The 14,296-nt window shown below is 43.9% G+C and overlaps 1 protein-coding gene across 1 annotated transcript in view; it reads right to left on the minus strand.

Annotated features, from left to right (window-relative positions):
• The window catches only part of RELL1 (RELT like 1), a 60,855-nt gene that overhangs the window by 22,574 nt on the left and 23,985 nt on the right, over positions 1–14,296 (minus strand). Inside the window, exons 2-3 of the mRNA XM_045834640.1 lie at positions 6,752–6,976; positions 4,345–4,416 (exon numbers count right to left, since the gene is read on the minus strand). Of these exons, the coding sequence (XP_045690596.1) occupies positions 4,345–4,416; positions 6,752–6,976 (297 nt within the window). The remainder of the gene's footprint in view (positions 1–4,344; positions 4,417–6,751; positions 6,977–14,296) is intronic.

Below are 14,296 nucleotides of genomic sequence, written 5' to 3' on the forward strand. Positions count from 1 at the left end.
TAATGCCACCACTAGGACTTGCACACATGATTTAGTTTGGTTGTAAAATTACTATGAAAGAGCAATAATCTAATTAAATCCTGTTAAATATACCTCTCCTCCTTGCACAATACTCACAACCCCGACGAGCCACAAAGGATGGCTATTCCTAGACTTGCTGACATTCTGTCTGTCACCCCAGCCCCCCTTCATGGGCCTCCAGAGAGCAGGGGGAGTGCGTTACCGGGAAGAGAAAGCCAGTCGAGAACATGGGGAAATTTTCTCATGGACAGTAATTTCCAGGAAAATCTCCCTCTCCTCTTTCCTGACTTCCTGCCTGATAATATGCATAAAGCAATCAAAATCAGGCAAGAAAAAAAAAGCCCTGTTTTCTCTCCCACCACTATTCTCTACAAAGTGTTTCCTTACAATCAAGGCAGATTTCTCAAACAAGAACTACTGCAGCCATCAGCGAAGTCAGAGCGCCTGGATGTGCCCGGCACTGGCCGGAAGCTTTCCAGACCTCACCACATGGGACCTCCCGACAATGCCAGCAGCAGGTAGAATTGTGACCCCCGTTTTATAAATACTGAGACTAAAGCCTGAAGGCTATCACTGGCTGGCCAGAGTCACTCAGGTAGTGAGTGACAGACGTGGACACAACCCTGGTCTCTGGCTCTATTTCACCCTGATGTTCTTCCTACTCCTCCAGGTCTCCACCCCAATGAGTAATAGTTCAGTAGTGGACAGGGTGTTTACAGAATCGTTACAGCAAATTCCAGAGGCCTAGGAGAGTTTATAAAGGAATCCCTTTTGCCATAACACACATTGCAGTAAGAACTTCCTACGGAGATCCCTCTGCCTGGTGTGAATAACCAGGGGCACCTGAAGAACAACTGTGATGCTCTTATTACTACAGCAGATGGTGGAAGGGCCTGGAAGGGAAGGGTAGCTATGGAGTTGCAGATATTTTCCAAACTCCATACAATGTAAAAAAAAAAAAAAGCAAACAAACAAACAAACAAAAACAATGAACTTGCAAACACTCATCAATTCAGCTTCACTTAGAAAAAAAATTAAAGGTAGCACTGTAGTTAGTCCAAGACCTGAGATTAGGAGGCAAATAATCAGTGCTCAGGTCAGCTAATAAATTCATCCTTCCAGAGATGCTTATCTAAACTAACCTGATTTGCAACACTCAAGACATGTTATGTTTAAACCATAAACATCAGACTGTTGCCATGAGTACAGGTGAAATATGACCCTGTGAGCCAAATTAAAAATGCAAAGCAGCAGACTAGTCATACATCACAATTGCAAATGTTTTAAAATATGTAAATATAGACAAAGAAACCTAAAAAACATGGGAAAATGGTAATGTATGAGTTGTCCTTAATTTTATTCCTTTTTTTCCATTTAAAAGGTTATATTATGGTGTTCTTATAATTAAAAAGAATTATAACATTAAATTAACACCAACAGGGAGGTCTAAACTGATAGCAAGTTCAATGTCTCTTAAGGACAGAGATAAAGGAAAAGTTATTAGATTTGTTCTATAGAATATTTACATCTCAAAGGCAAACTGAAAAAGCTAGGTCATAAGTGGTAAGACACCCGGGTATGTAACCGATCTACCCAGCTGTGGTTTGGGCGCAGGCTGGAAGCCAGAGCGGGCCACAGCTGGAAAAGGGATGTGCGGGGAGCAGATGTCTCCTGGTGGCCAAGGAGGACCAAGGGCTACACAAAGGATCAGAATCCCCATCCTTGCTCACAAGTCCCCAGCCAATCCCAGGCAGACAGATGGAGGCACAGACAGAAGAAGAGAGTAAAGAATCAGACAGAACGGAGCAGAGGAGAAAGAGGGGACACAGCGCCTATTATCGCTCTAACAGGCCTACTGGGAATCAGCGCAGCTGAAACACAAAGGCTGCTCTCCAACAGGGAAAAGATATGATTAAAAAAGAGAAGAACAGGCCTATTTGCCCATGAGTGTGGGAGGTGCGGAAATTATATAGGATGCTTGCTTCAGGGACCCAAGTGCTCCCTGGCGGTGCTGGCACCGTCCTGCCACACACTGGCTGTGAGACCTTGGGCAAGTTTCTGACCCGCTGGGCCTCGGCTGCCCCATCTGCAAAATGAGGTGGTAACAGGGCCTGCCTCATAAGGCCGTTCTGAGAATTTAATGTGTTAATGTTTCTAGAGTTTTATAAACTACCCCAGCTGTATACTTTAACCCCTGGAAGGAGGAAGTTTACCATCCCTCTCTCCCGCTCCACAAAAGCAGCGGTAACCCCAGGTGATGAAATGTGAGCTCAGGAGTCAGGTGCTAGAGCCCCTGTCTCAGCTCCCCTCTTGTCAGCAAGTTAGTTAAGCAGCGTGGGCCTCAGTCTCTCAACTGTAAAATGGGAAGGATGCATCTGAATCATAGGGTTGTGAGTCCCTGCAAAGCCCTCAGAACACCCCAACACCTAGCAAACACTCAGGGCTCACCGTGAACTTATACCTAAGCATTCAGCCCCTGGCAAAGCCTCCACAGGTGACCTCCTTTGCTCGATTCAGCCCCTCATCCAGCTCTCTCTAACTTAGGAGCTGCTCAGCTCTCAGAAGCCCAGGTCCCAAAGGCCACCAAGCTTCCCAGAGCCATGGGAGGCAGCTGGGAAGTGCAGGCCCGGGAGCAACGAAGGACCGTCCCCACCTTACTCTGTGCACTCTGTCAAGGCTGGAGCTCCTCCGCCAAGCGCGTATTTGTGCATTGCTTGTGCAAATTAAAAACCACTTTTCTCCATGAAAGAAGCAAGCTCAAAAAGAGCATCGTCAAATATTGCTCCCTAAAGGAAGATCTCTGGAAGACAAATCAAAATCCAAGTGTTCTGAGGTTTTTGTTCTTATTTTAAAAACTGCTCTATTAAGTTCAGTTATCGGGTTTTACATCCTGTAGAAACTAAAAGTTACAAAGTAGAAGAAAGCAGAGGCCACATGGTTCATTTGAGAGCAGCCCAGAGAGAACGCAGCTGCTCACCAACCACGTGAACTCAACACCTGGAGCCTTTGTTTCTTCCTCTCGGAGATGGAGATAACACTAAGTGTAGAGATAGTTTGAGGATTCAATGAAATTATGTACATGAAGCACCTAGATCTATGCCAGATACATAAAGTACACTGTGGAAAGAACAATAAAAATTATGCTGAACCCTATGAAATGGCTGTTTCTCCAAGTCAAAAAAGTGGGCCAACAGCCTGGGCCAGGCGGATGCTCTTGTTGATAGTGAGGATAAGGGGGTGGCAACCCCCAGGGAAGGGCCAGGGCAGAAGAGCAGGCCTGTACTGAGCAATCCCGAGGTATTTCAGCTTCTGGACAAACGGCTCTGTTGCCTCAGTGCACACCACGTGAGTAAGCACTGACAAGCAAAGACAGTGCCCAAGGAAAACATTTTCTTTTCAATTCTCATGAGAACTCAAAGTATCTGCAGCAATCGGGTATGTGGGCCAGGAGCCGCACAAACCCCAAAAGTCACTGCGGGCCCGAAATCACCCTATGGTGACAATAACCAGTGTTCAGAGCGATGACCGTAATGCTTCTAATCCAGATTAAATGAACCCTCTGTTAAGAAGACGGGGAGTTTAGAATACATTTCAGAGGGCGGAAATGCTTAAATCGATAAAGGTTAAACTTCTGAAAAGTTTCTACATGTAAGCGTGGGTCATGGGACACACAACTCCATGGAGACAGAAAGCAGAGTGGCGGCGGCCAGCGGACGGTCGGGGGCAGGGACGGAGATCGGGCAGTGACTGCCTAAAGGGCCCAGAGTTCCAGCTGGGGATGCCGACAACGTTCTAGAGCCAGCGAGTGGGACCTTTGTACAACACTGTGAATGTCCTTAAGGCCAAAGAGTCATGCACGTTACAGTGGATAGAACAGTAAATTCCACATTGTGTGTATTTTACCATCACTTTTTTAAAGCGCAACAAAGGAACAGATGCTATCTGAGAGCCATCCTACTAAGCACCTTGTGTTCAGTACGTCACAACAGCGCGATGGGATAGATGATATTATCATCACTTCATTTCACAGGCGAGGAGCTGAAGTAATGCGACTTTCCCCAAACTGAGGCCAGGCCAGGATTCGAAGGCAAGCTGTCACCTCCAGGGCTGACTCCGCACCCCTCAGACTGACAGACCCTTAGAAAACTCACTGGTTTGAAACACCCATGGTGGGACAAGGCTGGAAGCGGAGCTAGGTAACAGGTGCTACCGATCACTTCAGAAAATCGACAGGAGAGCCCATACAAACCCTGACTCTCCCAAGCAGGTTGCTAATAAGACCTATGAAGAGTGAACTGTTCTGGAACACTAAAACAGCCATACCTTCATTTTTCATGATGTAGTGGACAATTTGCCCAACGGTGTCGCTGTTTTCATTTATGCTGTCATTCAACTCTGAAAGAGAAAGGGGAGGGGTGGAGGGGTTACATGTGGGCACCTGCATCAAGTCAATGAGACATTAGTTTCAGAGCCCAAGACCTCACTGAACAGTCTCCAGAAAACTCAGCCAGTCGCCCCTCCTGCTAAGAAACCCAGCTTCCTTCCTTCAGCCTTCAGCCCCAAACTGCCTGGTGCACAGCCCAGCCCGTGTGACGTCCTTGCCCCAACAGACACAGAAAGTGTCAGCGCTGTCCATCCGTCTCTTCTCAAGTCCCAACACCGCACACTCCCCAAGACTCAGTCCATAGCCCTAATATCTCTCTCAGCACTTCATTAGACCTTTGGGGGTAATGGGAGAAAGCTACTTGAAAGAAAAAAATTCTTCTTGAACTATTTTAATTGCAGATGAATTATATAAACACAGTATTAATTTCTTTTTTAAATTGGGTAACATAATACTCATCCATGTTTAAAAGGCTCCCTTTTAAATATCTCCCCATAGGATCTAAATTTTGGCCATGGTTATTTGCTCACAGAGTCCGTTTACTTTGGGAGACTCTGTATACATGGTAGTCTTTGAAAAAAAAATAATTATACCCGTACTCTGAAACCTGTCTGTATAATTTGTTTCAGTCAAACAAGAAGGGCCCTGAATGGTGTGGCTCAGTGGGCTGGGTATCATCTTGCAGCCCAAAAGGTCACCGGTTCAACTCCTGGTCAGGGCACATACCTGGGTTGTGGGCCAGGTCCTTGGCTAGGGGTGTGCAAGAGACATCCAATCAATGTTTCTCTAAACATCGATGTTTCTCTTCCTCTCTTTCTTCCTTCCTCCCCCTCTCTCTTAAATAAATAAGTAGATAAATTAAAAAAAAAAAAACAAAGAAAGAGGGAGGGTTGAAACACTCCATCCTAGTTCACAGAGAAGGAATCAAGGTGTGTGATGTTCTACCGGTGTATCTGGAAAAGTGTCTTCTCCATCACAGATGTTTCCTCCTCCGTGAACATGCGTGTTTGCTCGGACAGTGCAAATGCTGACTGCTAAACCAACCTACAGAGTCTAGAAAGGAGAGGGGGAGGCTCCACTTTCTGTTGACAAACACTCAGCTTTGGTTTGCTCATAAGCTGCACATGACTCATCCTGCAACCGTGTTCTCTCTCTGCCTCAAAGGTCAGTGGGGGTGGGAAAAGCCAACAAGCCAGAAAGCTGGCAAGATGAGGAAGCTCCCTCCACTCCACTCTTGGAGTTGGCTTGAAGGGTGACCTACTTATGCCAAATGTCACCTTCTGCAAGAACTGCTCTTTGAGAAGCTGAAAGGGATATGGAGAGGTATCTACAACTCCCCAAGACCCAAGTCACGATGGTTACAAAGAACATGCATGGAGAAAACAGAATGTCATCTCTTAGGTTTTTCGAAACACTATCCAACAACCTCATGTTCACAGTAAAAAGTGAATCATCCTAAAGTTATTACTAAGGCAGTTTTTTGCCATCCTTAGACTGCACTGTTCACAAATCATTAATTTAAAAAACATCAGCTCCAATCTCACAGATGTAAGGAGAACTCCCTTAGCAAAAGTCATAGCCTCATAATGGTGAGATCTATTGACTTTTCCCATCATTTTAATTAGAATATAATTCAATAATAGTAGTAAAAATTGATATTTACTGAGTGACCATCTATGCCAAACATTACATATATCTTCTCTCTAAATTTCATAGTAATCCGATGAGGTAGAGATTACTATACTCATATAAATGAAGTAAAAATTTAATTAAATCAGCATTAAGTTAATTAAAATAAAATTTCAGTTAAATTATACATAGCAGAGATTCAAAGTACATGTAACTTGCCCAGGGTCCCCAGGCAAGTAAGACTAATTACCTGGTAGGTATTTAATAAGTGAAAGCCAGGCTTCAGACACTAGGTGTGGTACCGTGCAATCCATACTGACCCTCTACCACACCACCTGCTGTTAACATGGATCATTTTGTTTCACAGAGATGGAAAATATATATATGACTGGTTTCTTATTTAAAAATCATCCCCACTCACACTCTCATAAAAAGAATCCAGCCCTGGCTGGTGTGGCTCAGTGGACTGAGTGCCAGCCTGTGAACCGAAAGGTTAATGGTTCGATCCCCAGTCAGGGCACATGCCTGGGTTGCAGGGCAGGTCCCCATTTGGGGGCATGAGAGAGGCAACCAATCGCTGTTTCTCTCACACATCATGTGCCCCGCCTCTTTCTTCCTCCTTTCCCCTCTCTCTAAAAATAAATAAATAAAATCTTAAATAATAATAGAAAAGTAGACACGAGACCCTTTAAGAGACAAAGAATCTAGATTACTCACCTATCTTCTCAACTTTTTCCTCTTCCACATCTTGCTCGGCTTCTGTCGTGCAACGATAGCCTTTCTTCTTAAGCAGGTGGCAGATGAGGACACCAAAGAGACCCATGATGAAGAACACAGGGACAAGCGCATACGCAATATACTCGGGGTGTCCGCTCTTAGTGTTGTCCGTGGGCGACGCTGTCGTCTCTGCTCTGGAGTGCAGTGTGCGGCTGCCACCATGGTCTGTGGAAGAAACATGCATGGCGGCCTTAGATGTCTGCGGGAAGCACGGAAAACCCAACAACCCGGGGAAATGTTCACGTCACATCCCAGTCTGCTCCCCAACCCACGGGCCGCGCAGACGCTGGTGGGTCTGGAAGTTCAGGCCCACACAGGGAAAGCCCAGGTTTGTCTGGGCTAACAGTGCCATCCTGTCCCTGCTACTCATTAACTGCGTCCCAACCTGGATAATTTTTTTAAAACTTCTCCAAAGCCATCCTATGCTCCTTCGGCATGGAATAGAAGTAGTAAAGTGTCCAGCACAGAGTAAACACATAATCACTGAGTAGCATCAGTAGCACAGACTCAGAAGACATGGATTCAAGTTCTGATCCCACCTCTTAGCAGCTGTGTGACACTGAACAATGACAAAAACGATGCCTCGGTTTCAGTGTGAAATAGGCATATTAACAGCACCTACCCACCCTCCCAGGGTTGTCATGAACAGGAAATAAATTAATACACGCAAAACATTTAGAACCATTTCTGTAACAAAGTAAATGCCATTGGACGCACTTGTGATATGTCACTGGGCAAGAAGAACAAGGAACCTTGTTTCAGGGAGCTTCCTAGGAGGATTTAGTCAACTGGCAGATGTAGAGGAAGAAAAACGGGAAAGTCCAGGATGGCATTGAGATTTTGACCCAGGGGTGCAAAGGCATAACAATGAAAGCACATGCACTTGTTTATTCATTCAGTGATCCAAATGGAGATTATGGCATGCCCTTTACTCGAAAAGCTCCATGCTGGGAGCTGGAGAGAGAGAGTGATAAATAAATAACATAACTTGGGCAGTGCCATCTCGGGACTTGTCGGGTAGTGGCAGAAACAGTCACTAAACAAGTCCACATGTGGGCAGATCATGACAGAGTGGGAGAAATGCTGTGGAAGATACACATGGGGCACCAGGAGGAAGAATGACAGCGGTGACCTGTACAATGACTTCAGAAAAGGGCAGCTGAGAAGGGGGCATCTTTTGGAGAAAAAGAATAAATTTGCCTTTACACATAACAAAGCATCTCATGGACATACACCAGAGGCAGTCGGATATCTGAGCAGGCCAATGGGATGCAAGTTAGGCTCCTACCTAGGAAACTAAGTAACCTAGGTAAGATATAGCCAATTAAGAAAACAGAGAAGAGCCCTGGCTGGTGTGGCTCAGTGGATTGAGTGCTGGCCTGCTAACCAAAGGGTGGCTGGTTTGATTCCCAATCAGGGCACATGCCTGGGTTGTGGGCCAGGCCCCCAGTAAGGGTTGGGTGAGAGGCAACCACACATTGATGTTTCTCTCCCTCTCTCCCTCTCTTCCCCTCTAAAAATAAATAAATAAATCCTTAAAAAACATAACATAACAGAGAAAGAACTGACTATGTAGAAAATCAGCAAAGTATCAGTTCACAGATACAAAATGCGGAGAGCGTCAGGTAGGATGAGAACTAAAGAAAAATATAGGCTTTGATTGAAATGAAGTCTCATTATCTGTAATACTCAGAGGATGAAGTGATAAAAATGAGGTTTTCTACATCAAAAAGATTCATACATCTTGCTTAAGAAACCCAGACATTAGAAAGCTAGAGACATTTAATTCCAAGCCCTCTTGAGAGTATTTTGGTGAAAAAGAATCTGTACTGTAAGGATTACATGGAGGACAGAATCTGGTGTGGAATTACCACATTTTATCACTGTGGCAAACAGTATCACACAGCAGCCTAATTTGCAAACCAGGGGGCATAGAACAAAGGGCTATCTCTCTCTCACACAAAGAACTACCCATTATCTTTGAACTTGAACATGAAAGGAAATTGCTGGTTTCCTAGGTTTGTATATAGCTGCATTCATTATCAGGCAACCTCTAGAATTTCAGATAACCGATATATTTTTAACCTGTATTTTCAACCTATATTTTTTTTCTGATTTCTCTTCTAAGAATCAAAAGAATTATAATTCTACATAAGTTTTATGTATTGATTCCTTTTCACTGACACTCATTCCACACACTAGGCGTAGGTGAAGCAGGCAGCTTGCTAACACTGGGAGGATCTTATTCAGGGTCACACTCTGTTTCAATCTGGAAGTGAGGACAAAGGCCTGGGGAGCAGGAGGAAGCAGGGACAAAAGCAGAGGTGCTGAGGAGTGGAGCCAAACAGCCCCTCCTGAATCAGCTGGTTGAGGATGGGTCTTCATCGCTAATTTGTCATCTAGTGAACCCTTGCAGATACTACATATTTACAGTGCTTGTGACAAACGTGGGTCAGTCATAATATCAAAATTATTCTACCATGAAAAAACTGGAGAAGACATACACCTAAATGAGCGAAATATGAATTACAGAGAGATGTAATAGAGGCACTGAGGTTGCAAGGTCAAGACTGCTTGGCATAAATAACAACTTGGCCACTGACTGGGCTTGTCACCTCGGACAAGTTATTTAAATGCTCTGTGTTCTATTCCCTTATATGTAAAATGGAGTCAAAATGACTGTACCTTTCTATGATGATTGTATTCTTTTTAAGATTTTATTCACTTTTTTTAGAGAGGGGGAAGGAAGGAAGAGAGGAAGACAAACATTGATGTGCGAGAGAAGCATAGGTCGGTTGCCTTTTACATGCCCCCAACTGGGGACCTGGCCTGCAACCCGAGCATGTGCCATGACTGAGAATTGAACCAGCGACCTTTTGGTTCACAGGCCCATGCTCAATCCACTGAGCCACACCAGCCAGGGCCTTTCTATGATGATTTTAAAACATGGCTCCATTGTTAGATACAGCTCCCATGGAGACGTAGGGTCTGTATCTCCTCCTCTTGAATATATACTGTGTGTTGCCTGACCAATAGAATATGTCGGAAGTGATCCTTTGTCAGTTTCGGTCATCAATTTGCCAATCAGGTACTTGAGCCATCTTAGAAGGAGATCTTATAGCCCCAGCTGATGCTCTATGGAACAAAGATAAGCTGTTTCTGATGAAACCAGCCCAAATTATAGACTCCTAAGCAAAATAAGTGATCGCCATTGTGTTAAGCCACTAAGCTTAAGGGTAATGTGTTCTAAAGCACTAGTAACTGGAAGACTACCTCATGGAGTCATTGTGAGGATTAAATATATTAATAAGGTAAGCACTTAGAATAGTGTGTAGGAAAAGGCAGAGCACTATGAAAGTGTTTAGTCATTGTCTTGATAGAATGGAACTATCCAATATGGTAACCACCAGCCACAAATAGTTATTTAAACTTAACTAAAATCAGATATAATTAAAAATTCAGTTTCTTGTTTACACTAACCACATTTCAAGTGTTTGATAGTCTATGTGGCTAATTGGCTACCATAGGCGACAGATCAGATGAAGAATATTTCCATCCACTCAAAAGTTCTATTGGACAGCCCATTATAGATGATATATAAAGAATCACTAAAAAGCAAAATGTTGACTAGAGAACTACCGTGATCTACCTCAGCAATTCAATGAAGAATAAATTTTAAATTGCAAAGTATCTGTATTTTGCCATGTATAACATACACTTTTTTGCCCAAATTTTTGAGGGAAAAATAAGGGTGTGCATTATACATGAGTAATTATGATATATAATAGGCATTGTAAATGGTCCGAAAACGTGGGCGCACATTATACACGGCAAAACGCTGTAACTAGCCACAGATAATGCCTCAGTCATTCGTTAACTTAGAGAAGTTTAGCTTTCCTTCAGTTCACACTCATGATTTGCTTAAAGACACTGTGTCTACCGTTCTCCTTCACCCCCAACTGAATCATGCCTGAACTATGAACAAATTCATTATTTGAGTACAAATTAATAGCAAAGGTTGTTGCAGCATTATTTATAAAAGTCAAAAATGGCAGTACCTTCATGTTTGACAATGGAATTACAAGAATATCTAAGTCAATCATAGTCTACCATTAAAATGGTGCAAAAATGCACCGTTTAAACCTACTTGTGAAGGTGGTGGGAAGATATGGGGAAACACGTGAGATCAAATGTTGAATTCTGTAAGTTAGGCTCAAAATCTCACATACAGTATGACCTAACTAGTTAAAAAAAATACTTAAAGGTATTAAATATACAAAAAAATAACTAAAATATTAAGTGATTCTGGGTATTCGAATAATAGGAAATTTTACATTTTAATTGTATACTTTTCTGTAGTTTTCTATAATTTGTACAAATGTATTACTTTTGTACCAAGGTGGTCGACATGTAAAAAAAGAAGATATACAGATGAAGTTGTCAGACCTTTGGGAGTAAATGTCTTTACCTTTTTGTAAACCTATTGGAGGCTATGGTCCCTATTCCAAAATTTTGCTTCCAATTCTTGTGAGCTCTGAACCCCAGTTAATGTAAGGGCACGACGATAAAGACGATGCCCACACTTCTGCCTGAGCACAGTGGACATTGGTTCCATTCACTGAGATGAGCAACATCTGGAAAAAAGTTTGCTTGGTGTCCTAGGCTGAATTTTACGTCCCTCCCACTTCGCATGTTGAAGTCCGAATCCCAAGCATCTTGGAATGTGACCTCATTAGGAGATAGGATCTTTACCATGGTAATCAAGTCAAAATGAGGTCACTACAGTGGACCCTAATTCCATATGATTGGTGTCATTATAAAAAGGAGAAATTTGAGACAGACATCCACACAGGGAAAAACACCACATGAACATAAAGGACAGAAATCAGGGTGATACTTCTACAAGCCAAAAAATGCCAAAGATTGCCCGCAGACCATGAAAGGCTAGGAGAGAGGCATGAAAGAGATCCCTCCTCACAGCCCTCACAAGGAAACAACTCTGCCAGCCCTGATCTTGGATTTCTAGCCTCCAGAACTGAGACAATACATTTCTCTATTTTAAGCCACCCACTCTCTAGTACTTTGTTACAGCAGCTCTAGCAAACTAATATGCTTGGCATGGAGAAGACGGTATCACGAGTTCAGTTTTGGGCATGTGGAGATAGGGGCAAACAGGGGGACATTCAGATGAAAATATCTATTGAGCAACTGGATCTACTGCATAAGGAAGCAGAAGAAGAGAAGCCAGGGCACTACCCTAGGGCACAAAGGAAGGACTTTCCAGAAGGAATGAGCAGTCAGCTAGGTCAAATGCTGCGAGAGAACACAACTAAAATAGGAAGGAAATGTAAAATGGTGCAGCCACGATGGAAAAAAGAACATAAAGGTTCCTCAAAAATTAAAAAAAGAATGACCATATGATCTAACAGTCTCATGTCTGGGTAGTTATCCAAAAGAACTGAAATCAGGACACCTTCAAAGACAGCCGCAATCCCAAGTTCCGTGCAGCATTCTTCAAGACAGTCAAATTACAGAAAGAACCTAAATGCTCATCCGTGAATAAATGGATTAAAAAAAATGTGCTGTATGCTTACAATCAAATCCTACTGTGCCTGAGAAAAGAAAGGAAAACTGTCACAGGGGACAGCAAGATGAACCTGGAGGACACTGTGCTGAGTGACATACCCCAGTCACAGGAGGACATGCCCCGCCTGACTCCACTCACGTGAGGAAGTAAAATGGGCAGGCTTTTAGAAGCAGAGGGTATCATACTGGCTGCCAGGTGCAGGGGGGAAGGAAATAGGAAGTTGTCGTTCCTCTGGGCATGGCATTCCTGTTGTGCAGGACGAGGAGTTTCTAGGGACCCGCTGGACCACACGGTCCACAGCTAACAGTACTGTGCTTCGCACTTCAAAACTTGTGAAGAGGGTAAATCCCACGTCAAGTGTTCTTACCAGGATGAAAAGGAAAAAGAAAGAACCTAAGAAGTACCTTTACAGAAAACGAATGCAGAGCTCAGACAAATGAGGCCACCGAGATGATTCTAAGAACACGTGAGAAACCTGTGGTTTCTAATTCAGAAGGCAACTTGTGAGTTTCTTAACTTTCCCCTTGCGTTTTACTCCCTCTCTGTTTCTCTGTCGTTTCTTGAAGTAAACGTCAAATCCTAAAATAGACACATACATACATATGTAAAATAAATAAACAAATTTTTTAAATAAAATAGGGAGGAAAAGCAATTCACAGGAATCCTTGTGGCCTCGGAGGGAGCAGTTTTTCAATACAAGGGAAGGTGAGACTGGAGGCCCTGGGTTCGGGAACAGAGACGGGGCTCAGTCCGCTCTTTTCTGGACGTCAAGGATGAGCAAAGAGGGTAGAGGGGTTTGCCCTCAGATTGGGGGACAGAGTTGGGTTTGGAGCTTTGCTGTTGTTGTGGAAGTGACTGAAACCAAAATATTTATATGCAGAAAGAGCAAAGGGGAGTATCCGAGAGGATACAGGGAGTGACAATAACCCTGAGAAAGCCAGAGGAGATGATCATGGATGAAACACTTAATAGAAAAAAAAAAAGACACTTGTTTCTAAAGCAGGGGTGATCCGTTAGAATGCTGGGCAGTGGCCAGAAGGAAGGTGAGGGGACAGGGGCCCGTTATCCTCTATTTTCTCTTAACTTATAAGAGATGGCCTCTGTTGAGAGCTAGGGCAGCCAGGGCAGAAGAGGCTTGTGGACCCAGTGCGGCTCCACAGAGACTGAAGGCATGGGAGAGGCCAGTGGAAGGACTGTGCAAAGGCACTGGGGCACAGGTGAGCTGTGCGCCCCAAATCTCCAAGTGAGCTAACCCACACAGGGAGGGCCATGGGAGCTGGAAAGCCCAGGACAATAAGGGACCAAGTATAAGGGTCAGATGAAAGCAGGCCAAGCCAGTGGTAAGAAAGGGAACAGTTCGGGGTGAGGTGGTTCCAGAAGTGAGTGAAATATGAGGTGAGAGTTTGTTACTCTTATGGAGTTGATGGAGCATCCATGGGGCAGCACTACACTAAGCACTGAGTCTTCACAACAAACCTATGATGCGGTGGTATCATCCCCACCTCACAGACAGGGAACTGGAGACACAGAAAGGTGAAGCAAGCTTCCCGAGGTAGCCATGCTTGGAGTCATACCAGGCAGTCTGGGTTCTGCCTGCTCGTACACCATTTCCTCTCACCTTCTCAAAGCCTAGGTGTCTGCATATTGACAAGAAAAATTCTGCAATGTCCTCAATTAAATTACAGCAGGAGGGTCGGAGGAAGAGTTCAGGCAAATGAATTAATAGAGCCATAGGCTTAACCAACGAAAAGCTGGTCACATTCCTGAATGTATGTTGAACCTTTGACTCAACTTCCAGGCAACTATTTCAGCTCTTATCTGAAATGAACGGTTGCCACCAGATGCCACCGCATCTTGCTTAGGCATGAACTTTCCAGACTGTTGCCAACAACAAATCC

Source organism: Phyllostomus hastatus, unplaced genomic scaffold, assembly GCF_019186645.2.
Source record: "Phyllostomus hastatus isolate PE091 unplaced genomic scaffold, TTU_PhHast_1.1 phas_contig_196, whole genome shotgun sequence".
Lineage (NCBI taxonomy): Eukaryota > Metazoa > Chordata > Mammalia > Chiroptera > Phyllostomidae > Phyllostomus > Phyllostomus hastatus.